Source organism: Notechis scutatus, chromosome 11 (genome assembly GCF_049901735.1).
Source record: "Notechis scutatus isolate UNSWTSFEM ecotype Mainland chromosome 11, rNotScu1.2, whole genome shotgun sequence".
NCBI lineage: Eukaryota > Metazoa > Chordata > Lepidosauria > Squamata > Elapidae > Notechis > Notechis scutatus.
The window spans coordinates 4,057,248-4,082,903 of record NC_142019.1 but is presented as its reverse complement, the minus strand read 5'-3'; the positions used below and the strand labels follow the sequence as shown (position 1 = coordinate 4,082,903).

Sequence of the window (25,656 nt, the reverse complement as noted above, 5' to 3'; positions counted from 1 at the left end):
ATGGCCTTAAATAATATCTGAGGTAGCCCAATGCCTTATGCCAAAATGCCACTCAATATAATTTATCTGCCATTATTCTAATGGCCATATCTTGATGATTACCTTGATATTCAACATGATCTTCAACAGATGACAAAGGTTTTCCTTTGACTGTAATGAAGCTCCAGGGATGCCTGGGGAATCAAAGAAAAACAACACACAACTTAGCATTACTCTTTTGCAAGAAATACATGCATCTTTTTGGAATATGGCTTGTTTTGTTCTCTTTTCATAGCTCCCCAGACAGATTAAACTCTGAGGGGTTTTTTTTGTTGTTGTTGAAAAAATTCATGAGTGAAGCTAGACTCCTGGTGCCTGCATCCAGCTGTTTTCCTGGCAGCTTGATGGAGGTAGTTTGCCACTGCCTTCTGTTTCAATGTGTATTTGACTTCCCAAGTCTAGTTAACTTCAACCTGGCTAAAGTCAATGGTGCCTCTGCACTTATTCACATACAAAACATATTTTCTAAGAACTGTTATAAAGCCAGAAAATATTTGCTTATCTTAATGAATTTATTTCCTTCGGCTTGAAACAAAGCAAAGAGTTATGACTTCTAAGAATTCCCATCATGCAAATGCCTTACAGCATAAAACTCGACCGTTTCCAAGTTGACAAAGCTCCAGCTTTGGATGAAAAATTTCTCAGAACTTCTTCAGAGGAATCCCATCAGAGATCAAGCTATAAAAGAGCTAGCTTTTGCAGAGATTGTGCTGAATTCTTAGAAATGCCTTTCAATGAACTGAAAATATCTGGCTGTTAATTCCACTCTCTGGAAGAGTCAAGACTAGGCAAATGAATACAACAGAATACAAAGAGGGTAATTGTAGGGAACTTATAGGTAGATTCATTTTATTGATTAATTGACTAAATATGTCTCTCTCTGTGTATTTTTAATAAATATGAGTCTGCCTTGAATTCATGGAACTCTGAGAAATTAGCAGTGGTGTTTATAGATCTTTCTGAAATCTCGATGAGTAATATGTGCATGTGGTTTTTTTTCTTCTTAATATATTATTTTTTGCTATTAACTTTTCAAACCAGACAGTTGCAGAGGCCACTAAGACCACGAGCAAGAGGACACAGATTTGGGGGGAGGGGGGGGGGGGGGAAATAACCAGACATAAACAAGAAGAACTGAAAATTCTCTGTCCTACGAGAGTTTGCCCTGCTGTTCCAAGCAACAACTTCATTAATTAATGGCATTGGGCACTAGTAAACGAGAAGGGCCTGGTGGGAAATTCAAGACAGCCTACAGGATTCTAACTGGGATTCTAAAGTTTTTTTAAAAACCAGACTAAAAGAGACACATTATTGAGCATAATGTTTATAGAACTTTCCATCATTGCCATATTTAAATTTGTTTCTCTGTGTGGTTAGAATGGTGCTAGATTCCACTAGCTGCATTCTTGACTCCAACTTGGCTGTTTATTCATCATCCTTTAAGTAGGTTAGAAGGCCATTTTTGCCCAATGCTGCCTGAAAAGAAAAGAGTCAAAGTCTATCTTTTTACTATGAGAGGATTTATTGAGAAGGAAAGGATGAAAATATGCATGTGGATGTTGCTTGATTTTGAGAGGCAGTTTGGCCTGCTCAGTATAGAGAGAAGATGGAATAGAACAACCCAATGTAATGGGGGACATAGCAGGGCATCGTCTCTGGCCATTCTAGAACAGCATAGCTGGATGATCCAGCTCAAGTCTTATCTTAGTCTCAGACTCAGCCTTGGTCTAAGTGTCTTAACATCTTAGTATCTTAGTTTCTGTTATGCATATTTTCCTCCAGCTTTTAAGAAAAATAAACATGTAATAAGGAAAGAATCACAATTCAATAGATGTGAAAAGGACACCTATGTATGTCTAGTTTGCTGAAAAGAAGGACTGGGGTGACATGATAGCAGTGTTTCAATATCTCAGGGGTTGCCACAAAAAAGAGGGAATCAAGCTATTATCCAAAGCACCTGACACAAGAAGCAATGGGTAGAAACTAAATCAAGGAGAGAAGCAACTTAGAACTAAGAAGAAATTTCCTGACAGTTAGAACAATTAATCAGTGGAACAACTTGCCTCCAGAAGTTGTGAATTCTCCAACACTGGAAATTTTAAGAAGAGATTGGGCAATCATTTGTCTGAAATGGTATAGGGGGTTAGACTAGAAGACTTCCAAAGTGTTCTATTCTATTCTATTCTATTCTATTCTATTCTATTCTATTCTATTCTATTCTATTCTGTTCTGTTCTGTTCTGTTCTGTTCTGTTGTTCTGTTCTGTTCTGTTCTACTCTACTCTACTCTACTCTACTCTACTCAGCATCCATTCTCATTTGGGACTGACCAAGCAGGATCCATATGTCTGTCCAATAATATTGCCTGTGGATGGTTCAAACAAGACCTTTCTTCAGGAAGGGTGGATGTAGGAGAAATAATGATAAAATTCGGGATGGAGTCAAAAGAGGAACCGGCCTGGAGTCTCTATGTAGCCACTAAAAAGACTTAAGTCCAGCCTCCTATTGAATTATGTGAACCTGATCTGATGCAAAGATAGTGCTAACCGTTAATTGTATAGATTCCCATGCATAGGAATAACAAGAAATAAATCACTTTAATTAGAATGTCATATGTGGCCCTGATCTTTCCCACCTGACATTTGAATTGGATTCAGACAGAGATGCCAACTGTCTAGCCATCGGGATTAATGTCTGATATAGAGAAGTTTCACCCCCCTTTATATCTACAACAGTTTACATACTCCTCTTTCATTGTTAGGTCAAGCAAAGTTGGCCAAAGGTTCTTCTATTTATAGTTGCACTCCATAAGACATCTCTGAATGCACAATAAAGTCAAACAGTTGATTGACACAAGCCACCCATTTTTACTGTCTGCCTTGGACAGTAAAGACAGACAATCGTTAAGCAACTGGCAGGCAACAAGTACACAGCTGGCTGTTCTCCATTTGGCTGGAGAACTACATGTTACTTTAAAAAAAAATTAAAACGACAGAGATCGAGAACAGGGAAGGATTGATGAGGCGAGAAAGTGGGAGAAAGTGCTTGGAATTGTGGGGGGGGGCCCTGGGGAACCTCTTGCTAAACCCCTTCCAATGAGAAAAACCACTAATTGAAACCACCGATGGCAAGAAGGGTTCACCAATGGTTAAGATGAGCCTGCAGTCGGAGCAGGAGGACAATGGCAGCAACCCAGAGCTACAGCAAGGGCGAGAGCGGCCTAAAGTGAAAAAATATGTTTGCACTTGACAAATTGGCAGAAGGAAGAGATAATTTGTCACTCTGCCTGGAATTGCTCGATTTCTTGTCTTCAAGGTACAGATATTGGACAGAATTGAGAACGCCGTTTTCTCAAACAGCAATCGTGGCTTTGGTTTCAATCAAAAACCGTAAAGGCTGCCCAAGATGAGGGATGCCTAATTAGAACAATTCTGAGCAATAAAATCCCCTGGAGGGGGTGCTTGCAGTGCTCTTCCCAGCAGGAAGAGAGGTGGAGAGAAAGAAGTTCTGTCCATGTGAAGCCAGGGCTGCTTCTGGATAAGATTTGGACATGCCATGCGGAAAAGGAATTTGGAAAGACTATGAACCACGTCCAGATGAGTGGGATGGACAAGTGGAAAAAATGGCATGTCCGCCTCCTAGAAGGCTGGGAGAGAGGATTGGCTTCCATGCCTGCAAACATCAAACCCAACCATAAAATACTGGGCAGAACTAGATCAGCTAAGAATACATTCTAAAAACAAAACAAAACAAAACACACACACTGGAGAGGCAGTGTTGTGTGATGGCTAAAGGGATGGAGTGGGAGGCCCAGGTTCAAGTCCACCCTTGGCCACAGAAACTCCCTGGGTGACTTCAAGCCAGTCAATTGCTCTCATCAGTGGTGGGATTCAATTTTTTTTTTTTTTTTTTGCTACAGGTTCTGTGGGCATGGCTTGGTGGGCGTGGCTTGGCTTGGTGGGCTTGGCTTGGCTTGGTGGGCGTGGCAGGGGAAGGATACTGCAAAATCCCATTCCCTCCCCACCCCACTAACCTGCTTTCCAGCTCCGTTCTCCTGTGCAGGGCAACCAAAGAAGACCCAGCCGATCAGCTGGGACTCAGGAGCAAGAGAATAGATGGGGGCGGGGCCAGTCAGAGGTGGGATTTGCCATTTCTCCGAACTACTCAAAATTTCCACTACCGGTTCTCCAGAACTGGTCAGAGAACCTGCTGAATACCACCTCTGGCTCTCATCCAAACTTACCTGAGGATTTCTGGGGAAACAATGGAGCAGGGAGTGCTATTTATGCCACCTCCACAAAAGGCAGGATATCATAAACACCCCCCCCACACACACACATCCCACAACTAAAACTCCAAAACAAAGCAAGGAACCACAGGAAATGCAATCACTTGTAAGACAATCCTCTCCAGGCTTATTCATAAGTAAGGCAGGCAGCCGACTGCTAGGTAAGGGCTTCCTAAAGATTGCAGCTCATTTTTCTCATGACAAAAAGACCAGTCTGGGAAGTTTAGGGTGGTTGGTTTAATCAAGATTACTCAGCCTTCAGAGTGTAAATTGGTGGATGGGTCAGAATTCCTGCAGTTCGTTTTTTGGGGGAGCGGGATGGTGAAGGATGGAATGTTGGAATCCCACCAGAAATGGTTTCCTATTGAGTGAGACCAGAGATTCATCACCGTCTGCACAAGGGAAAGGCAACCTTTCTATGGTTAGGAATTTTGAGACCCTACTGTAGAATGAACTATACATTCTCTCACCAAATGGTGAAAAGGAAACTGTCAGCCAGGCCCGAAGCATGTCCAGATGAACCAGTTCAATTTCATTGTAAAGTTACATGAATCGAATCTTGCAAGTCTAAAAGTACACTTTTCCCACTGTTGCCTTTACAACCCAAGAAATTAGGGTCCCATTCCTTCTGCAGACTTATCTAGCTGCCTCCTATCTGATTGTTCCCCCTGGCTCTTCTTTTGGTCTATGAAGGTCATTCTCACATACCATTACAGAAACTAGTAAAATGACTCCCTTTAAGTTTTACCAGCAGAAGGGGTTCTACTCCAGGAGAACTACTACTATATCCTTATTTTGGACAATTGGGCAGGTTTTCAAAAGAAACTATGAAATGCAACCACTCTAATTTCTGTTTTCCAAAAATGTCCCTGTAAAGCTTGAAGACACTGTTACATGCACCAAGATGACACTACATGTTAGTGATTTCCTTTGCAACGTGCAAACTTCCTGCTTCATATCTTTGAGTTAAAAGAAACTTGCAAATCATCAAGTAGAGCAGGATTCCTAGGGAGGCAAAGGATACAGTCATTGGATGCATTGATAGCCATGGCCATTAGGCTTTCTTGCAAATCCCCACATCTACTCTACAAGATCTTGGAGGATTTTTCGAGCCTTCTGTGGAAATATCCAGGGACTGAACATGGGACCTTCTGCATGGAGTATTTCTACTCTATCTCTGAATAGAGGTCATTAGTCCAATTTGTACTGATTGATTCAACGTTGAAGCATTCCTTCAACCTAACTGTGTGGACCAAACCCATCTCAAGCAGTGTCCTTGGCCTCTGAATACTCTTGGATGAAAAGGAGCAGGAGGGAAAATCACTGGGAGGGATGTTTGTCCTCTTGGGCAGAGAGGGTGAGGGGAAAGTGGAATTATTTTAGATCCAAAAAAAGCACAATAAGGACTTTGTGTTGTAACCCTGGCAGGACAGGCTCCTACCTAAAGTCAAGGTGGAGGAAATGCTTGCTGCCCAGTTTGGTCATTGCTTTCCTGGCCAAGTCATCCAAATTCTTGGAGCCTTCGTCATTGACCGCGACCGACAAGATCATGCCATCCTTCACAGCATTCAAATATTGCACAAAGCGGAGGCTTTCACTTTTGAGTTTGTAGGTGTCAAATCTGAAGAAACACAAAAGGACACGTGAGAAGTAGAAATATTTGCATTTAGAATAGAATTCTTTATTGGCCATGTGTGATTGGACACACAAGAAATTTTTCTTGGTACAAATGCTCTCAGTGTACATAAAAGAAAAGATACATTCGTCAAGAATCATCAGGTCTATCACTTAATAGTAGTCATAGGGTACAAATAAGCAATCAAATCATACTAGGAAACAGTCAATATAAAGCAATAAAGTTATGGTCATACAGTCACAAGTGGGAGGGGATGGGTGATAAGGAGTGTTGAGAAGATTAATAAGTAATAGTAATGCAGACTTAGTAAATAGTTGGACAGTGTTGAGGGAATTAGTTGTTTAGTTGATGGCGTTTGGGAAAAAACTGTCCGTGTGTCTAGTTGTTCTGGTGTGTAGTGTTCTATAGCGTCGTTTTGAGGGTAGGAGTTGAAACAGTTTATGTCCAGATGTGAGGGGTCTGTAAATATTTTCACAGCCCTATTTTTGACTCGTGCAGTATACGGGTCCTCCATGGGAGGCAGGTTGGTAGTAATTGTTTTTTCTGCAGTCCTAATTATCCTCTGAAGTCTGTATCTATCCTGTTGGGTTGCAGAACCAAACCAGACAGTTATAGAGGCGCAGATGATAGACTCAATAATTCCTCTGTAGAACTGTATCAGCAGCTCCTTGGGCAGTTTGAACTTTCTGAATTGGTGCAGAAAGAACATTCTTTGTTGTGCTTTGTTGATGACGTTTTTGATGTTAGGTGTCCAGTTTAGGTCTTGTGATATGATAGAACCTAGAAATTTGAAGGTCTCTACTGTTGATACTGTGTTGTCTAGTATTGTAAGAGGTGGTAGTATGGGATGTTAATTTTTGCCATGTTGATTCATGCACAGGCATTCCCAAAGGAGAAGATCATAACGATGCTTGTTTTCACACTCAGGAGAAGCCAACTCTGCAGGACATCAGGCATCAGATAACCAGGGGTGGGATTCTACAGGTTCGCACCTATTCACTAGAACCGGTTGTTAACATTCTAAGCAGTTCGGAGAACCAGTTGTTAGAAGAAATTACTGGCCTAATCCTGTAAGGAAGGCAGGAAGGAAACATTCCGGTGTTGCTTACAGAAACTGCCTCTCCGTTAACCCTTATTACATTCTTGGCAGGACTAGACTTCCTGTCTCAGGAACTTCTCTAGAGTTTTTTTTTCCTTCTTTGCTGGTACTTTGCTTGTGTGGAGTGACCATTCAAAGTTACAATGGCACTGAAAAAAGTGACTTATGATTGTTTTTCACACTTATGACTGTTGCAGCATCCCCACAGTCACGAGAGGCCAGGAGAGGAGAAGTGTGCCTCGATGTGAGTGATGTTGAGTTGGCCACGCCCAGCCAGTAACATGACCACCAAGCTGTGTCCACCCAGTCACATGACCACTAAACCATGCCCACCAACTAAGCCACACCCACAGAACTGGTTGTTAAAATATTTGAATCCCACCCCTGCAGATAACTCATAACTCATCCCATTATAGTGGATTTTTCTTGCCATTATATCTGTCATGGGAGTACAAGCTTTGGTCTCAGGAACTCCATTCCTTTCTATATTTTAAGCTTTTAGCTGCAAGTTTGTATATCTTTTACTCCTTTCACAATCATATCGTTGATATATATGATTCTACTGGAAGTGCTTATTCATTTGAGGATGCTGGGCTAGTCCATAATTAAACTAAACTCACTCAAACCGCTTTTCTGTGCATTCTACAGCCCTCTCTCCTGTTCCTGCCTATTTTCAGGAAGTTAAACACTGTAATTTTAAGCCTGATAAAGAAGAAGGGGCAATCAACTTCAGAAGGAAGTTTAAGAAAAATGTGGGTTTTGACCTCCAGCCATATTCCCTGCCTAAACCACACCCATTCCACCCTCCCTTCTATATTCACCTGCAGCCCCTGGCTCATTCCAAAATCTAAATATATTGCATCCTGCATTCACAAACTCGGAATGCACAATACCCCTTGACCAAGTCAGGGAGAGAAATGGTCAGTAAATTTGACCAGCATACTAAGCTTGATTAGCATTAACCTGGCTTAGCTCCTATTCTGGTTTTGCATCTTTTGTGAATTTAGTCTATTGGGTTTAATGCACCATGCAACCTGGTTTAGGTTTCAAGAGATGTGGTGGCCCAGTGGTTAGAATGCAGTACTGCAGGCTGCTTCTGCTGGCTGCTGGCTGCTGGCTGCCTGCAATTTGGCAATCCGAATCTCACCCGGCTCAAGGTTGACTCAGCCTTCCGTCCTTCCGAAGTGGGTAAAATGAGGACCCAGATTGTTTGGGGGCAATAGGCTGACTCTATAAACCGCTTAGAGGCGTATAAGCCTAAGTACTATTGCTATTAGTCTAAAATGCAACAACTCACAAAGTGAGAATAATAGTGAAGGAGAAAATATAATGCATGTTGCATTGAAGTCCTGAAGGAAAGGTAAGGTGTAAACTTAACAACTGCAAAACATACACACACTTTCTTTTTAGTGGGATTGTCACCATCCTGTATATGATTTGTTTTGTATTTGTGTTTCAGCTAAATTTCCTTTGCCTTTTCAAACTAGTTCACAAGAAGAAACATTCATGCACTCTTGAAAATGACAGTGCACAACCAAAGCTTAAAACCAACATCAAACCAGCATTTATTTAAATGATTGCCTTTGTGGGAGCATCTTCAGGCTGTCAACTCAGTACAAGCTCTTGCAGGACCGAATCCCACCAGTTATTAGTGCCTGTGGCAACTAGTGTATCATTTAAGAAGTACAGCACAACTTATTAATGGTGTTTTCAATTCCATTTGGCCCGTGAGGTCAGAGTGGCTGAGCATTTTTGGGGGGACCTCGGGAAAACAATACAAAGAAGAAAAGAGAAAAGTGTCAACTCATAAAATATTTCTATGGTCTTTTTAGAGATGCCAACAGAAAGAGATGGGGGAAAGGGGTTTGAAAGAGCAGTACGGCAGCTTGGAAAGTGAAAGTGCATTCCATAAATAGTTTTTCAAAGATAGTAACTAGGTGACTGAAGTTTCTGCCATGCAAAATTCTAACTGGAGAACATGATTGATGACTCTGGGCGATGGATGTGTGTGGAGAATATGAATTATGGTGCACCCAGGGGGTGGGGGAAAACCAGGGTCAAGGGTGACAATGAATGATGTTTCTCAGAGTCGGCTACACCCAGGCAGTGCCGGCATGTTACCTCTCAATAAATCCTTTTGAAGTTTTGGAAGTTTGGCTCGAGACTCATGATTTAAATGGGGGTAACTGCCGGAATCCTGACAAAATGCTTGCTTGCATTGGCTGAAACAGGGAAAGAGTTTGAACTCACCGATCAGAATGGATGACAGCTCCAGTCTTGGGATCAATGACATGGACGATGATACCACGATGCCCCCAGCTTCGTTCGAAGTAATAGCCTCCTTCTTCCAATCCCCCTGGATTCAGAGTCTTGTTTAAGAAAGTCCAGGACAGCTTTCGCTCACCGTGAACCTCAAGAGTCCCACCGTTAATGACGCCAATGAACTTTCGCCCAAAGTAACTATCAGGCTGGCTGCCATCATCAGCCCTGTGGGATGAATTTGAATAGTGTTTTATGTCACACCTTTGGGGGTTGCTGTGCAGCCATAGCAAGAGTGCCAAAAAAATAAACAGAGTGCATTATAAAGCCATCCATTGAAATCATCAAATAAAGAATGATGAATAAAAATGTTTTTTGAAAGCAGCAGAAAATAAAATCAGAAAAATAAAGGAAGGCTATTGATTATGTTGCAGCCGAAACAGGACACCAGAAAAATGAAATTATTTCACTAGGGACAAAAAGAAAGAGGATTTGTGATGCAAGAATTCCATAACCCGGGAAGCTATTGTTAGATAACTAGTAAGTAGCAAAAAGATTCAAACAGATCCTAGTCAGATGATCCAGTTCCGAAGAAATATTCCAAACAATTCTACTTGTCCCTGAAGATATATCTTTGGAAGTACTATTCTCATTCCAATTCTCAATTACTCACTTTTACGATCTCAGAATTGCAAAAGTTTGAACCAAGTCTCCAAATATAACCCAAGGGTTGGATTGAGTAGGAACATATAAGAACAGAATTATATCTGGGCAATGATAGGGTCGCATCTAACCTATGTCCTGCCATTGAGGCCTCAAACCAAAACTTTCCACCAGAAAACCTAGGTAATTTCAATTGCACCCTATCTTAATAACTTTTAACTCAATCTATTTTTATCCATGGCGGTATCAGTTCTGATTTGTAATAATTCTATGTATTTCTGCAGGGTCCAATTTTGGACTTGGAGCTACATTTGCAAAATTAAGTATCCTCTCATAAACCCCTTTCTTCTCACTGCATTGTAGTAATTTCGGTGTCTAATGCACCAGATTTCTGCTCCTCTATCCATCCATCCAGAAAATAAAGCATTGTGGGGCGAATCTTCAAAATTATGGATGAGGTCGGTTTAATTACATACCTTCCGTATAAGATGATTGTCAGGCTGCTCCGGAAAGGGCAGTTCTCACTCCCGATATGTAGTTCTCCATCATTTTCTATCCGTATATGACGAGTGCGCAGAACAATGGGGGCTGTGTTATCTTTAATCACTAGTTTTCCTAACAGAAGAGAAGCAAAAGGGGTATTTAGTTGGTTGATTTAAAACTGCAGCATAACGTTAAGATTTTCCTTCTATGTTATCCATGCTTGGACTTTTCAGTTGTGCCTCTTTTGAAGGAAGGCAAATGATAAACATGGCCTATGATGCATATTTTTAATCTTCTGATTTTTTTCCCCCTTCCTTGGTGGATTCTCTCTAAACACATTCTCTGCAAAGCAAAGACTTTCTTTTATTTTTCAGAAGGAAAAAAAATCACATTGGTTAGTGCTGTCCTTTGGTGACCATTGTCTGTATCATCTCCAGAAAATTCACCAGCAGGTTTGATTTCTGGCCCACATGGTTGACACTTTCTTCAGACCGAGGTTGTCATAAATAGATGCCTTTTATTAAATGTGAACTAAGTGGATTGATTGATCAGATGTCTGTTATAGGGCAGAATCGTGAAATTAAAAACAGCAAATGCTTTTCCTTGTTTCTCTGGAAGCACATTTACCTATATAGGTCCTCCTTGTTCTGACCAAGGCTTCCAAGACCGTACATGCTTAGTTCAAACAACTCTTGTTTTATTTCAATGCTGGGAATTATGTTCATTCCCAGCCTGTAATGAGTCCCAAATAGTCCCTCAAGATAAGCACCCACCTTTCTCTCCTTTGAATTGCTGCCAACAACTAAAGTGCCCAATGAACTAGAAAAAAACAACTGAAGTACAAAGTCCACACAGAGCTTCAAGGATTAATCTGAACAGAACGAACGACTTTGCTTCCTACAAAGGTTTCTTCACCTTTGCCTGTCCTTTATACCTTAGGGGAGGGGCAATCACCTCCAAACCTTACTCCTGAGTCACCCCTTTTGTCCAGCTGCTCTTGCCTTCTGGCAACTCTGCACACACACACACTAGGAACAGGCTCCCCTTGTTCCTCTGCCTCGCTGCTGCCACACTCTGGAGTCAGCACCCCGTTCCCAGATGGTCCTGGCCCCATCTCTGCATTGGACGCAGACCCTCATCTGAGTCCTTTCCAGACTCCCAGATTGGTCCCCGTTCTTCCCCACTGTCCGATTCCGCTGCTGTCTGCACAATCTGCCAGCGAACCACAACATTCCTAGGCGTGATTCTTGGAAATCTGAGCTTTATTATCTGATATTTCAGCACTTCGCCGTAAGAGTCAGAACTTTCTTAAACACAACAACAAACAAAAGCTGATTTTATTTCGCCAATTTTTCTCACTTCTGCAGAATACTAGGATAATAATACCTGATTATCTTCAGCTCAGACCACAATTCTTAATGCATGAACCATAACTCAATCACAACTGGGGCAAAATAACCATAAAAAGCAGCCAATTTGAACAACCTGACAAAGATGTTTGCTGCTCACTTAAATGGCGTGCACATGCATGCTCGTTCATTGCTTGAGCACATGCACATCCTCACTTGTAGGAGCATGTGTGATCGCTTGCTGTTTCTGTGGTCTGGTTGCAAACCCCTTGCGGCCCACTAGTGGGGCTGTAGCTCATGGGTTGGGGAACCCTGGTCTAAAAGGTTTTACATCCTTCCATTCTACAAGACAAGTAGGGAGTAAGAATTTTCCCCAAGCCAGGTCTCTTGGCATCACTAGCCTGCAGTACAGTGACTTTTTATAGCAGACTGCGCCTTTACCCATCCTATAATTATGGACTCTCTCAGTGAATGGTTAGGAGGACATTGAAAAAGGAAGTGGAAAAGAAACACAACAATCAAATTTGCAGTTTTTCCAACTGGGACAACAAAACAAGGTTAGCTGCAGACAAGATAGCTGATGACATACGTATATTTCTACCCTGATATTAACCAAAGTTGGTTTTATCCATATTAAATTTAACATTGTTTATCTTGACATTGCTATATTTGTAACTGTCTTACATGACTTCTCTTCATCTTTTAATTTAGTGGGGAGCAGTGTTCCAACCTAAATCTCCCCATAAATAGAGGCCAACCAACCTTCATGTGAGGAAGTCCAGCAAAATGTTTACTAGGTGATGCTGTTTATATAAAGCTGCCCTCGGTATAAGTAATTGAAACTGTCTATACCAAGGATATCAAACTCAAGGCCCAGGGGCTGGATCAGCCTCTGGGGTGCTTAGATGTGGCCCGACCCTGGAAATAGCAAAGGACCAGCTCATGGAGACTGTGCCAGCAAAAACAGTTCGTGAGGACCGAGTATGGCTCTCCCAAGCTCAGTTTTTGCTGGCAGAGTGTTGCAGGAGGCTGTCACAGCCAAAAATGGAGCTGGGAACCCATTTTCACTGGCAGAGCACTTGGGCCACCACAGGCTCTGCCCAACACAAGTGATGTCATGCTGGTCACACCCACTATGGCCATGCCCCCCAGGTCAAACACAACCCTGATGCGGCCCTCAATGAAATCGAGTTTGACACTATACCGAATCCAGACATTATCCAAGAAAGCACTGTAATACTTACACCTGGCACAAGCAAACTAGAATACCAGAGAGAGGCATGCAGCTTTGCTTGGTGAGATCCTGGGAATAAGGAATGTACTTTTGTTTTAGAGAAAATTAAAAAGGGATTTTTGCATTCATTCCAAAACAAATGTAATAAATAATGAAGTAAGTATGTTTAGCATTTACTTGCATTGATACCTATCTGGATGGGAGTTAAAACTTTCCTCTAGCAGCAATGAAATTTAAATAAAGTGAGTTCCCAAAGGCTGTCATGTTATTGCCCCCAAATGGTGCTTCATTCTAACTTAATTGTCCCAGGATGCCCAGTGCATTTCATCACTTATTTCAATGATTCTCAATCTTGGCAGCTTGAAGATGTGAGGGCTTCAACTCCCAGAGTTCCCAAGCCAGTATCAGTTAGTTCACAAAACTTTAAACTGCCAAAGTTGGGAAATTCTGTTCTAGGTCTATCTCAAAAAGGTGGATTTAGCTAAATAGGTTAATATTTAGCCTAAATAGAAAATTAGATGCTTATTAGAATAAAAAGCATCAGATAAATAGGGCTTTCATGGAAAAAAAATTCAAGGAATGAATGCAATTTTTAAAACCGCTTTCAAGAATATTAAGCTTATTTTCATCAAGGGTCTTCATTAAGGAACCGAGTAAGACTTTCTGCATTCTGAATATAGCGCAAATGTTATGGCTTTCCATCAAGCCAGCCTTACCTCCATTTGTGATGACAATGGAATGAACGGTGGCAGAAGAAGATAAGAGAAGCTTTTGGCCTTGGCTAATGTTCACGCGATTCTCCTCGTCATGTCCTGGCTGCCAGAGTTTCAGTTCTGGGTCCAAATGGGGACAAGATGGGGCCATTCCTGTTGGCACACACAAAGGAAGCTATAAAGAACATGGACTTCTTTATCTGGTACCTAGAACACAAATCCATTAAGTTTAGAAGACCAATGAACCATTTCTGAGACTCCTGAGTTAGGAAGCGGAGAGAGAATGAACATTTGGGCTGAAGGCAGAGATAATTTTAAGAAGGGTATTACCCATCTTGGAGAATCACAGAGAAAACATGACATCTTCAAGCTGGAATGCTATCTATGCTTTCCTGTGGAGGAAGCCCTGTGCCTCAGCTGAAACATAGAGGGGTTGGCTTTCAATCCATGATGCTTGGATATCGTGTGGTTTCAGCATCCTTTGGGATTTTAAAAAAATGCACTGGCCTCCATGGATGAAGAGGGACGTGGTGGCTAAGATGCTGAACTTGTCGATCAGAAAGGTCAGCAGTTCAGCAGGTTGAATCCCTAGCACTGTGTAACGGAGTGAGCTCCCGTTACTTGTCCCAGCTTCTACCACCCTAGCAGTTTGAAAGCATGTAAAAAAAAGTGCAAGTAGGGACCCCTTTGGTGGGAAGATAACACCGTTCCGTGAGCCCTCGGCATTTAGTCATGCCGGCCACATGACCATGGAGACGTCTTCGGACAGCGCTGGCTCTTCCGCTTTGTAACAGAGATGAGCACAGCCCCCTAGACCAGAAATGACTAGCACGTATGTGCGAGGGGAACCTTTACATTTACCTTTACATGGAAGAAGGCTGTTCAACCACGAGGAAGAAAGTGAATGTACAATCTTGAGGTAGATTAAACGTTGGATTAGTCCCACTCATGGATGTTCACTGGGGGGATTTGGGGGGCAACCCCTTTTCTCCCAACCCAGCCTGTACCATACATCAGTGATCCCCAACCTTTTTTATGCCACGGCCCGGTACCGGCATCAGCTGGGTGCCGCGGCCCGTACCGGCATCAACTAGGCGCCGCCATCTTTTTTGACGAAAGTGCTTCCGGTGACCTCACCGGAAGCACTTTTTCATCAAAAAGATGGCGGCGCTGTTGCTTCGGTGAGCTTTTTCGGTAGAAATGGCTTTCTACCCGGAAAGCTCACCGAGCGAGCGCCGCCATCTTTTTGATGAAAAAGTGCTTCCGGTGAGCTTTCTGCCCGGAAAAGCTCACCGGAAGCACTTTTTTATCAAAAAAAGATGGCGGCACCCAGCAACCAGCGGCCCGGTAAGACTTGTTCCGCAGACCGGTACCGGTCCGCGGACCGGCGGTTGGGGACCCCTGCCATACATCATATCTCTTTAAGCCTAAGCAAAACTGCTAATTCCTTCCCCGCAGCTCTCAGAAATGAGAATCATATTTCCTTAGGAAGAGCCAATATGGATTCACTTTCACTACACATAGCTTCAGAGCCAAATATTTGAGAATTTCTCCAACTGACAGAATTCTTCTATGCCATTGGAAGGATAAAACAAGAATAGAGAATTTCCCCCAAAGTTTCCTGCTGTATTCAGTCCAGAAATGGATCTGTCAAATGGGCTCTCTCATGGTTCTATGAACACATACTTCACCGAATTTCTCATCCAGTGACCAGAAGACACCAAAATGTACTCTTCCTTTAATTGTGTCTGGAGAAGGAGATGACATTTCTACAAATATCCTAATTTATTACTCAGGGATAGAAAAGCTGCACATGTCAACATTCCCTCTATGGTACAAAATTGTTGATGGAAAAATTGTGGTTTCTCTTGCTATTATCTCCCTAATTCTAGTGGCTGGCTCACACTTGAAATATGGTCATGTGAACAATATACTCTAACATGCATAACAAAACTATCTGTGGAAAACGATCAATTTCATGCATAGAGAACATTCCTTAAAAAAAAAAAAAAGCTCATTTCCTATCTTCTATTGTATACTTTTCCTCCTTCCAGACTGACAACTTCAAGATGTCCTGGAACTTGACAAGTCTTGACTGGACTTTAACCATTTTATACTCATTTGCATAAAAATAAATAATGTATCTGTCTAAGCATATAGAAATAACTCTTATTTTCAAGGGGCCAAGGCTATTTTCAAAAGCAATCCATACAATGTTGTCCAAGTTCCAATATATTGAGAAATAATTCCTACCCCTTATGGAATTTTTAGGGAAAAAAGAGAAAAACAAATTAGTGTTTATGGGTTCTAGGATTAGTAAGGCTAGTTTATGGAAAGAAGGAAAATATGACATAATCTCAGAGAGGGTAAAATATAATTGCATTTATAACTGCTGTCCAAAAGTTCAGAAGTTCTTTCTTCTTTCTATTTCCATCTTCTTTCTATTTCCATCTTCTTTCTTTTTCTTTCTTTCTTTCTTTCTTTCTTTCTTTCTTTCTTTCTTTCTTTCTTTCTTTCTTTCTTTCTTTCTTTCTTTCTTTCTTTCTTTCTTTCTTTCTTTCTTTCTTTCTTTCTTTCTTTCTTTCTTTCTTATTCATGCTTATTTTTTTCTAATATTTGTATTGTTTTATCTTGTTAAATTTTTCTTCAATATAGATTGTATTTTAAAAAGAGAAATAATTCCTGATATAAGGACAATGGTGGAGCAGTTTCAGGAGATTTTTTTAAAAAATCTCTAGCTCATCTCATTCTAATTAAATATTTGTGTGATGGTCAAAAGCTCTTGGAAGGCTAAACGTCAGATTAGCTGGACACGTTGACCTGCTCAAGAGAGTGAAGACTGCCCACTATGTTTACTGGCTCACTATCGTCTAGATCTCCAAGAAGGCATTCCAGAGGTATACTTAGAAAATAAAAGGCTGTTAATTGTCTTCTGATAAAAGGGTGTTTTATGACTGGCCACCCCTACCATTTTATAAGAGGTCCTAAACAGGCTTTCAACATTCCAAAGTTGAGGACTTCTAGTCTAGAATATTCTACTTTTGGCTTCTACGAGGAAATGCCCAGATGACTGAACAGAAGGCACCATTTTAATAGCCTACCATCAAAAGCCAGTAATTCAAGGGTGGGTTGGGGGCAGTTTTAAGTTGCACAGATGGTTAATGGCCAAGCTTGGAAGATAAATCAAAGAACAGATTGCAAACTCCAGTGGGGACAGGGACAGTTTTACAACCCCTCTCTTTCTCTTTGTCCATTCTGTATTTGCCTCCCGACACAAACGAAATCTCTCATCCAGTGCAAATGTCCCCATGATTTAATACTCAGCTAGGAATGCCCCTCCCCCACCTTCCTGGTCTGTCACGAGATCGTATCAAGAAACCCTGACTTTTTGGTAGACACAGAAATAGGAAAAGAAACAGAGTTAATTGTAGCTCAGGAGGTCTTACAACTCTGAGCACACTTCCTTAAAAGTCAGAGAAAACAAGCAGGTAGCAATAAGACCATGAGAAAAGGACTGACATTAGTAAGGCAGTGTTTTTAATATCTCCCATGATAAACCGAGAGGAATATTCACAATAGAATTCCCTATGAACTTCAGGCTCGTACTTTTGGGCCTGGACAATCTAGAACTGCACCACCTGCGGTCCGATCTAAGCATAATTCACAAAATTGTCTGTTACAACCTCTTACCTGTCAACGATTTCTTCAGCCTCAATCACAACAATACACAGGCAAACAACCGATACAAACTCAAGGTAAACTGCTCCAAACTCGATGGCAGAAAATACGACTTCAGCAACAGAGTGGTCAATGCCTGGAACACCCTACCAGACTCCATTGTTACAGTCTCAACGCCTCACAGCTTCAACCTCAAACTGTCTACCGTGGACCTCACCCCATTCCTAAGAGGTCCTTAAAGGGGCCGTGCATAAGCACACCAGTGTGCCTACCGTCCCTGTCTTACTGTCCCCATTTATCTGTATTTACTCCCTTTGTTCTTGTTTATGTTCATACTTATACTTGTTATCTTGTACATGTTTGACAAACAAACAAACAAACAGACCAATATTAAATGAATGTTGCTTTTAACACAGGAATTTTCTTCACTGAAACAGCGAGCCATGGTCATAGATATGCAACCGTTCTTACCCATATGTCGAGCAGGTAGCATAAATAAGACAGAAAGTATGCCAATGGCCAGGAACATCATTGGATGTGTAACGGTCTTTTGATCTTCTTTGTCTCCTGCAAATCTGCAGATAAGAAGAATCACAGTACAAGGAATCATTCAGCATTCATGTGTGTATGTTTTATATATAAAAAAGAGCATCAAGCAAGATTAAGCTTGATTGTATGACTACGTAATATGCTAATGTTTCCCTTTTCTTAACTTGGCTCCACAAGGGTAAAAATTAAGCTTTCACATTCACCTGAATTAAGCTTTCGCCTCACCTTTTATGTGCCCTTTGCGTGGGCTTAGCATTAAAATTATTTGGCATTATAAAAACACAGAAAGAAACAATGAAAATAAAAGTCTTGCGCAAGTACACCAATTCATGTGGTTGAAGATGCATGTGGAAACAGGAGAACTTGATCTCAAGTTATCCCCTCCTGGCTTCAAAATCTATTTCGGTTTTAAGTGTGTATATCTTAAAGCTCACACCCTTGAGACAAAACGAGTGGTTTGAGAATGAGCATTTAAAAACTTTTAAGATGAAAGCCAATGGCACACAATAACAAAAATCACCCCCAAAATGTGTAGTTCTTTCAGATGCAGAATTTATTATATTACTTATTATGTATTTATTAAATTTTGATGCCATCTGTCTCCTCTAGGAGGTGACTCTCATGATAAACTGGGTGATATATTCAATGGATGTTGCTTTTAACCTAGGAATTTTCTTCATTGAAATAGTAAACCATTATCATCTCTGGCCGATTTGTTTTAGAAAAGATAGATAGATAGATAGATAGATAGATAGATAGATAGATAGATAGATAGATAGATAGATAGATGGATGGATGGATGGATGGATGGATGGATGGATGGATGGATGGATGGATGGATGGATGGATGGATGGATGGATGGATGGATGGATAGATAGATAGATAGATAGATAGATAGATAGATAGATAGATAGATAGATAGATAGATAGATAGATACATGGATGGATAGATAATAGGATGGATGGATGGAGGGTGGGTGGGTGGGAGGTGGAAAGGAGAGAGAGAGAGAGAGAAGAAATGATAGAGGTAGACAGTAGGTAGGTAGAGAGAGATGATAGATGATGGATGACAGATAGATGGATGATAGATAGATAGATAGATAGATAGATAGATAGATAGATAGATAGATAGATAGATAGATGATAGATAGATAGTTGCACGTGTGCATGGATGGATAGATAATAGTATGGAGGGAGAGAGAATGGGTTTATGGAGGGAAGGAGAGAGAGAGAAGAAATGATAGAGGTAGACAGTAGGTAGGTAGAGAGAGATGATAGATGATGGATGACATACATTCATACATAAATACAGACAGACAGATGATAGATCTATAGATCATAGTGGTCTCCAAACAAACATATTCAAACATATTCAGCACATGTTCAAATAGAACATCAGTGGATGGAACATGATAATAACATAACCCAATATAGCAGAAAGAGAAATATTCCAGAGTTTAAAAAATTAGGAACAGGAAAGGGGACAAAGCCGAGTGATAGTCCTCCATAAATGGGTACCCCAGTAGAAAATGTCTTCTTCTCCTCCTGTCCTCCATCAGATAGTCAAGGCATCCAGAGGAGAAATTTTAAAAAAATCTTAGCGAAAGGATGGGGTACTTGTTTTATTTTTCTTGCTGGTTTACTTCCTATGGCCAGAGATCTGGCTTGGTATGAGAAGGTGGTGTAAAGAAGCCAATATTCACACAGGATTGAGAAAAGACAAAACTTTTATTTCTGTACAGAAGCAGAAAAGGATGCCTCTGAGTTTCACACCCAAGGAGCACATCACAAATCAACCATTGCTATTTTTGTATAATTTAGTATAGGGAACAAAAGTAATAGAAATGCTGATCAATTCATGACAGTCACACATCCTCACAAAACAAAGCCATATTTAATTCTGCTTCATTATCATGTAAACTGACTGCCTTATATGGGAGGTGCGGTTTTTTTACTATTATAACAATGAACTTTGCTTACCTCTGGTCACTTGTCCAGACTCTCCTAACCACAGTTTAAGCTAAATATCATGTCACCTTCCTGGATTTTAGTAACGTGCAAGGTATCGTAGCCAAGTATCAAAACCACAACCTGTTAGCCAGTCTATATAAGAAATATTTGTGGTCAACTTATGGCATATTACAGAAGTGTTAAAGAAGTGTTACTTCTAGCAAGCAGACACACAACTAAGCTAATGGTTCTGGATATTGTTAATTCATAGCTTACAAAAGCCTGAAACTACTTTCCTGTTACCTATTTCCTTAGCTTCTTATGACTATAACTCTGTGATTTATATCTCATGATTTATGTTGATTGCTTTTATTAGTACCTCATTGTGATTTATGTTGATTATTTAGTATTCTATGACAATTACTGAGTGTTGTATCATATGATTTATGATTATTGTATTTTCTGATGATTATGATCATGATTTATCACTTTGTTGCTTGTATGTACACTGAGAGCTTATGCACTGGAGATAAATTTCTTGTGTGTCCAATCACACTTGGCCAATAAAGAATTCTATTTTGTTCTGTTCTATTCCTATTCCTGTTAAGCCACCATACCCCCAAACTAGAGGGGTGTCTTATCTATAAGTAAGAATCAGGGAAATTTCCACTCATCCTACAGTATTATGGGGGTAATTAGTTTGGAAGCTGAAGCTTGTCAACCCTGAGTGGCATTACGAAGAAAAGGAGGCGAGGCCATCCTCCCCCCCCCCCCACCTTCTTTGGCGTGCTTCCCTCACTTTTCTTGGCATCCCTTTTATTCCCTTTCTTCACCTTTCTGATACCATCTTTCCTTTCTCTCAGCCCTTACAAAACAGGCTTCTGAAGAATAGATAAGTGGCTTCCCTCAAATGTATGAAGTAATTATTTGCAAAGAGCTTTTGAAATTGTGCCATGGGCCTTTTGTGACATGAAGGTATGTTATTTTTCTTTTAAAACTGGTGGTCAAGGCAGCTATAATTTCCCAGTTAGGAGATAGAAATGGAATACCCATAATTGCATCATGCAGTGGTGAGATGGTTCTAATATATTTCTCCAACCTTGTGCCCTTTAGATCTCCTGGACACACATTGGCAACAACTGCAAACATTGAACCTCACAACATGAAAACCTCATAACATGCTGGATGCAAAGTCTGAGAGTTCCAATGCCAAGAAATCTGGAAGATACCAGGCTAGAAAAGGAATAGCTGTAGATCAAAGACACAGAACCTCTAACCATGAAAGAAACAGGTTGATTAATACTTTAGAGCAGTATATCTCAACCTTGACAACTTGAAGAGGTGTAGACTTCAACTCCTCAAATTATCTAGTCTACCTTCTTGCCTGGGAAATTCTGAAGAGTTGAAGTCCACAGATCTGCTAAGGTTAAGAAGCACTGCTTTAAATAAATCAGAATGCTTATGATATAAATTAAGCTGAAACTAAGTAGTACACCAACCTTTCCACAGCTTTTTCATCCTATTCAACCAGCTATGCTCCAGCAAGACTACAGAATTATTCTAAAGCACAAACACAGACTTACCCAATTGCCAGTGCTGTTGACTTAGCTTAAAATAATTGCTGGGCAGGTAGGCGAAGAGATTTCAGTAAACACGTCAATGGCATTTTAAATACAAAGAGTGCTCAACCTCTTTTTAACAACATACTGGATAAGACAAGGCCAACAATACTAGACAGCATTCTTAGACAGCACAAAGCACACAGCTATGATTGGATTCCTGCAGAGAGAAAAATGCAGACCAGGAGTCTCAGACTGCAGCATAATCTGGTGCCATAATAAAAGATACATGGGTAGTTTTCTTCTCTTGCCAGTCACCCAGCCAGATTGATTTGGTTATTGCGAGTTCTGACAACATGCTAAACCTTAGAGTCAGTTAACATACAAAATGCCTGTGTTTCCATAACACACAATATCAAACAAATATATCACATTTCTTGGTTCTTACAACAAACCAAAATAATGGATGGATTTCCGATATATACTAGACACCAAATACACAACCATGTTGTAGCCTAGTTAAATGCCACCCCCAAGCTCAATCTTGATATGGACCACTTTTTCTTAACCAGGCAACTTTTGCAAGATGTTAGAAAGTACAACTCAATATATCTCGGCTCAGGAATAATTGAAAAGACCGTGTAAAGTTTTTTCCCCCCCCTCGATATAAAGATGTGCCCATGAAGAAATCACTCAAAATATGGAAGCTCAAGTACTTGAAGAAATGGTCAAACCTGCTCCAAACAGAACTAGCCAGCTTTTGAATCCCATAAGCAGCTGTGTGAAAAGGCCACTGTCATTCTTCTTGGGCAAACTCCAGTTGAAGGCAGAACACTGATATTCAGCCTGTTTGATTTTGGAGTTGGAGGAGGAGGAAGAGAAAGTCAGCATTCTCTTCTTTACAATGGAAAACACAAATCCAACTATTTATTGTCCCCCAGTGCCAAAATGAACGTTTAGAACTTCGCCTACTGCCAGCTGGCTCTATTAGTAAGCTCCTAATTCCATAGTCATGCGGAAATACAGCAAGTGCCTTTGAGCTTGGCTGGAAAATGCTGCCTTATTATCATCTCTCATCAAACAGCTTTCTTATTTCTTTTAATGTTCGAGGAGGTCCACCGTTGTGTAGGTAACTCACAAGGCTAGCCCTCCTCGAGAACATCTGCTTAGAGGGATGATGCCCAAGTATGGCAGAGGACCCTGGGCAGAAGCCATGATGACAGTGTCTTCACCTGCTTGTGTTTGCCAAGCCTGCAACCCAGAGGTGGTATTCAGCCGGTTCTGACCAGTTTTGGAGAACTGGTAGTGGAAATTCTGAGAAGTTCGGAGAACCGGCAAATACTACCTCTGATTGGCCCTGCCCCCTTCTATTCTCTGCCTCCTGAGTCCCAGCTGATTGGCTGGGTCTTCTTTCGTTGCCCTGCACAGGAGAACGGAGCTGGAAAGCAGGTTAGTGAGGTGGGGAGGGAATAGGATTTTGCAGTAACCTTCCCCTGCCACGCCCACCAAGCCACGCCCGCCACATCACGCCATGCCAAGTCACACCCACAGAACCAGTAGTAAAAAAATTTTTTGAATCCCACCACTGCTGCGACCCCATCTTGAATGTCAGCTCTTTAAATTCCCTGATAGTTCAGCAAGAACCTTTCCATCCTCTTCACTAGAATCAGTGTCATTTATGTAAGTGGGACTTAACTGAGATTCTGAGCATGTGAAATTTTTAGGAGAGGTGCAAAGAAGCTACTCACAGGCCTGACTGCTCAACAGCGGAAACTGAGTCATGAAGGTGAGGACGCAACCTCATTAAGAGGCTGGTGCCACATCTCTGCCTACTGGGGATAAGGCCTACTGTCAACTCCTAGAAATACCTGTCCACAGTGACACCATATCCTTTCTTTGACTACCTGTTCACTTGTCTAAGAGAAAACCTGCCATGATCAGGTTCACAACTGCACCAAACTGCCATAAGATAAGATTTGGTTTAGACTTGGTCTTCATTGCAAAGCCAGTCATTATGGTATATAAGCCATGATTTATGGCACAGCTTGTTCCCCACAGCAATAACTTATTTATGGAAATATAATTAAGTGAACCATAGCTTGTGCATTGCATGAACTAGGACAATGCATAGTTTGGAAGAGGGTTGTTATTTATTTTAATGATTAGACACAAAGAAAGGTATTTTTTTTTCTTCCTAAAGCAGTAGAAGAGAAAAGATAAGCTGTGATGTGGTTTATCCAGCATGACTAAAAACTTGGTGGCAAATCCCCTGTGACGAGACAGATGCTTGAACATCTTCACTTGGGAAGGGACTGCTTTCTGGACAGAGAAAGCCCCGTACAAGAAGCAAGAGAAAGGACCAGGAACAATGCCAAGGAAGAGATATGGTTTAGCTCTTCTCTCAGACTTCAGAGCTGGCAAGATTTAAAGTTTAGGTTACAAGATTCAAAATCAACAAACTAACACCGTGCAGTAAAATCTGTTTCTTTTAAGAAATCTTTGCTTGTTCCTCTTAAAAGGGGAAATTTAGCAGGTGTCACATTATACTGCACATAAATGAGAGGACAGTGAAAGTTTAATGTCTTTAATTACAACACATTGCAAAAGGTGTTTGTGATTTTTCTGTTCAGAAAGAAGCTCATTTATTAAGTAGGTGGTTGGGCCAAAAGAGCTAGAAAAACTGTTCCAATATAAGCTGGAATTCCTCTAACACACACACAGACACAAGTAGCCATTAAGGAGCTATTTGGCTAGGACATCAATGGGTTTTACATCTCTTATTTTGGCCAGAGGCTTGTTTTGTAAAGATTCCTAGCCACTGGGATCTTTCCAGATAGCAAATATTAGCAGATGGTACTGAAAGCAGATAAAAAAGACCTTTGATAACTGCTTACTGCAGGTGTCAGTCTCCAGACTAAAATAAATAAATAATGCAAAACAAGGCAGTGGCAGGTCACTATTGTTATTCAAGCCAGAAGGCCCAGCTGGATCATGCAATCAGGGAGGCACCCGGATCCCTTGGGGAATTGTCAACTATAATACAAAACCCAAAACTTCCAGCCCACTCAAGGTAGAAGATCCAGCCAAACCTCAGTAAGCTGATTGCCTCAAGACATTTTTCGGACTGTGCAGAATGCAATATGCATTGTAATCCAATCGAGTCCAACCCAATCCTATCCATATAAACCTAACTGCTGAACACGGAACATGGCCAGGGATTATGGGAGATGTAGTCCACTGCGGAAAGAAAGGGGCAACTTTAAAGAGTGGGGAAGGGAAAGCTCAGCGCTCTGTTTGCGAATTCTACTCCCTTTATTGCAAATTTTGTTCTCTCTTCCCAGAGTGGTGGGTTGGCTTACTAATCCAATGTTTTGAATTCTACTGTAATATGTAAGCAATATCAATAGCTAGAAATAGATTTGCAAATCACTCCAGAGCCAAAGGGTGCGGGAAGATTTTTTTTAAAAAAACTACCACCATGAAACTCCTCAGATTTTTATGAAGCAATATAAATTTAACCAAGTTGTCTAGGTACCAGAGGTGGTATTCAGCAGGTTCTGACCAGTTCTGGAGAACCAGTAGCAAAACTTTGGAGTAGTTCGGAGAACCAGCAAATACCACCTCTGACTGGCCCCGCCCCCATCTACTCTCTGCCTCCCAAGTCCCAGCTGATTGGCTGGGTCTTCTTTTGTTGCCTTGCACAGGTGCCTTGCACCTTGAAAAGCAGGTTAGTGGGATGGGGAGGGAATGGGATTTTGCAGTATCCTTGCCCTGCCACACCCACCAAACCAAGCCATGCCCACCAAGCCACGCCCACAGAACTGATAGTAAAAAATTTTTGAATCCCACCACTGGTTGTAGCCTCTGGCATTGCACTATATGCTGCAGTGTGTGTGTCTCTCTGTGTGTGTCTGTGTGTATGTGTGCGTGCATGGCCACAAAATATTGGACTCTACAAGGCTTCAAGGATCTGCCTTTGCTTCAGTTATTTCTGTCTGGATCTGCTGAAAAATGTTGTTGTTCAGGGAAGCAGAAATTTACACCGCCATAAACAGGACATTCAGTATACAGCTTAAAATTCCAGCGCTAAATCCGATTTTCCAACTCCTTAAGTTCACTGCTCCAAGCCACCCCCCGCATTTGTACTGACTTGTAGG

At 41.2% G+C, this 25,656-nt stretch overlaps 2 protein-coding genes across 2 annotated transcripts in view; one reads left to right on the top strand and one right to left on the bottom strand.

Moving 5' to 3' along the window:
* The window catches only part of CTXND1 (cortexin domain containing 1), a 413,279-nt gene that overhangs the window by 126,884 nt on the left and 260,739 nt on the right, over positions 1-25,656 (top strand). The gene's annotated exons all lie outside the window — the stretch shown is intronic.
* Positions 1-25,656, bottom strand: part of CEMIP (cell migration inducing hyaluronidase 1) — a 79,841-nt gene that overhangs the window by 53,276 nt on the left and 909 nt on the right. Inside the window, exons 2-7 of the mRNA XM_087972613.1 lie at positions 17,912-18,015; positions 13,766-13,915; positions 10,460-10,598; positions 9,312-9,548; positions 5,768-5,947; positions 103-173 (exon numbers count right to left, since the gene is read on the bottom strand). Coding sequence (XP_087828739.1) covers positions 103-173; positions 5,768-5,947; positions 9,312-9,548; positions 10,460-10,598; positions 13,766-13,915; positions 17,912-17,972 — 838 coding nt within the window. The 5' untranslated portion in view covers positions 17,973-18,015. The remainder of the gene's footprint in view (positions 1-102; positions 174-5,767; positions 5,948-9,311; positions 9,549-10,459; positions 10,599-13,765; positions 13,916-17,911; positions 18,016-25,656) is intronic.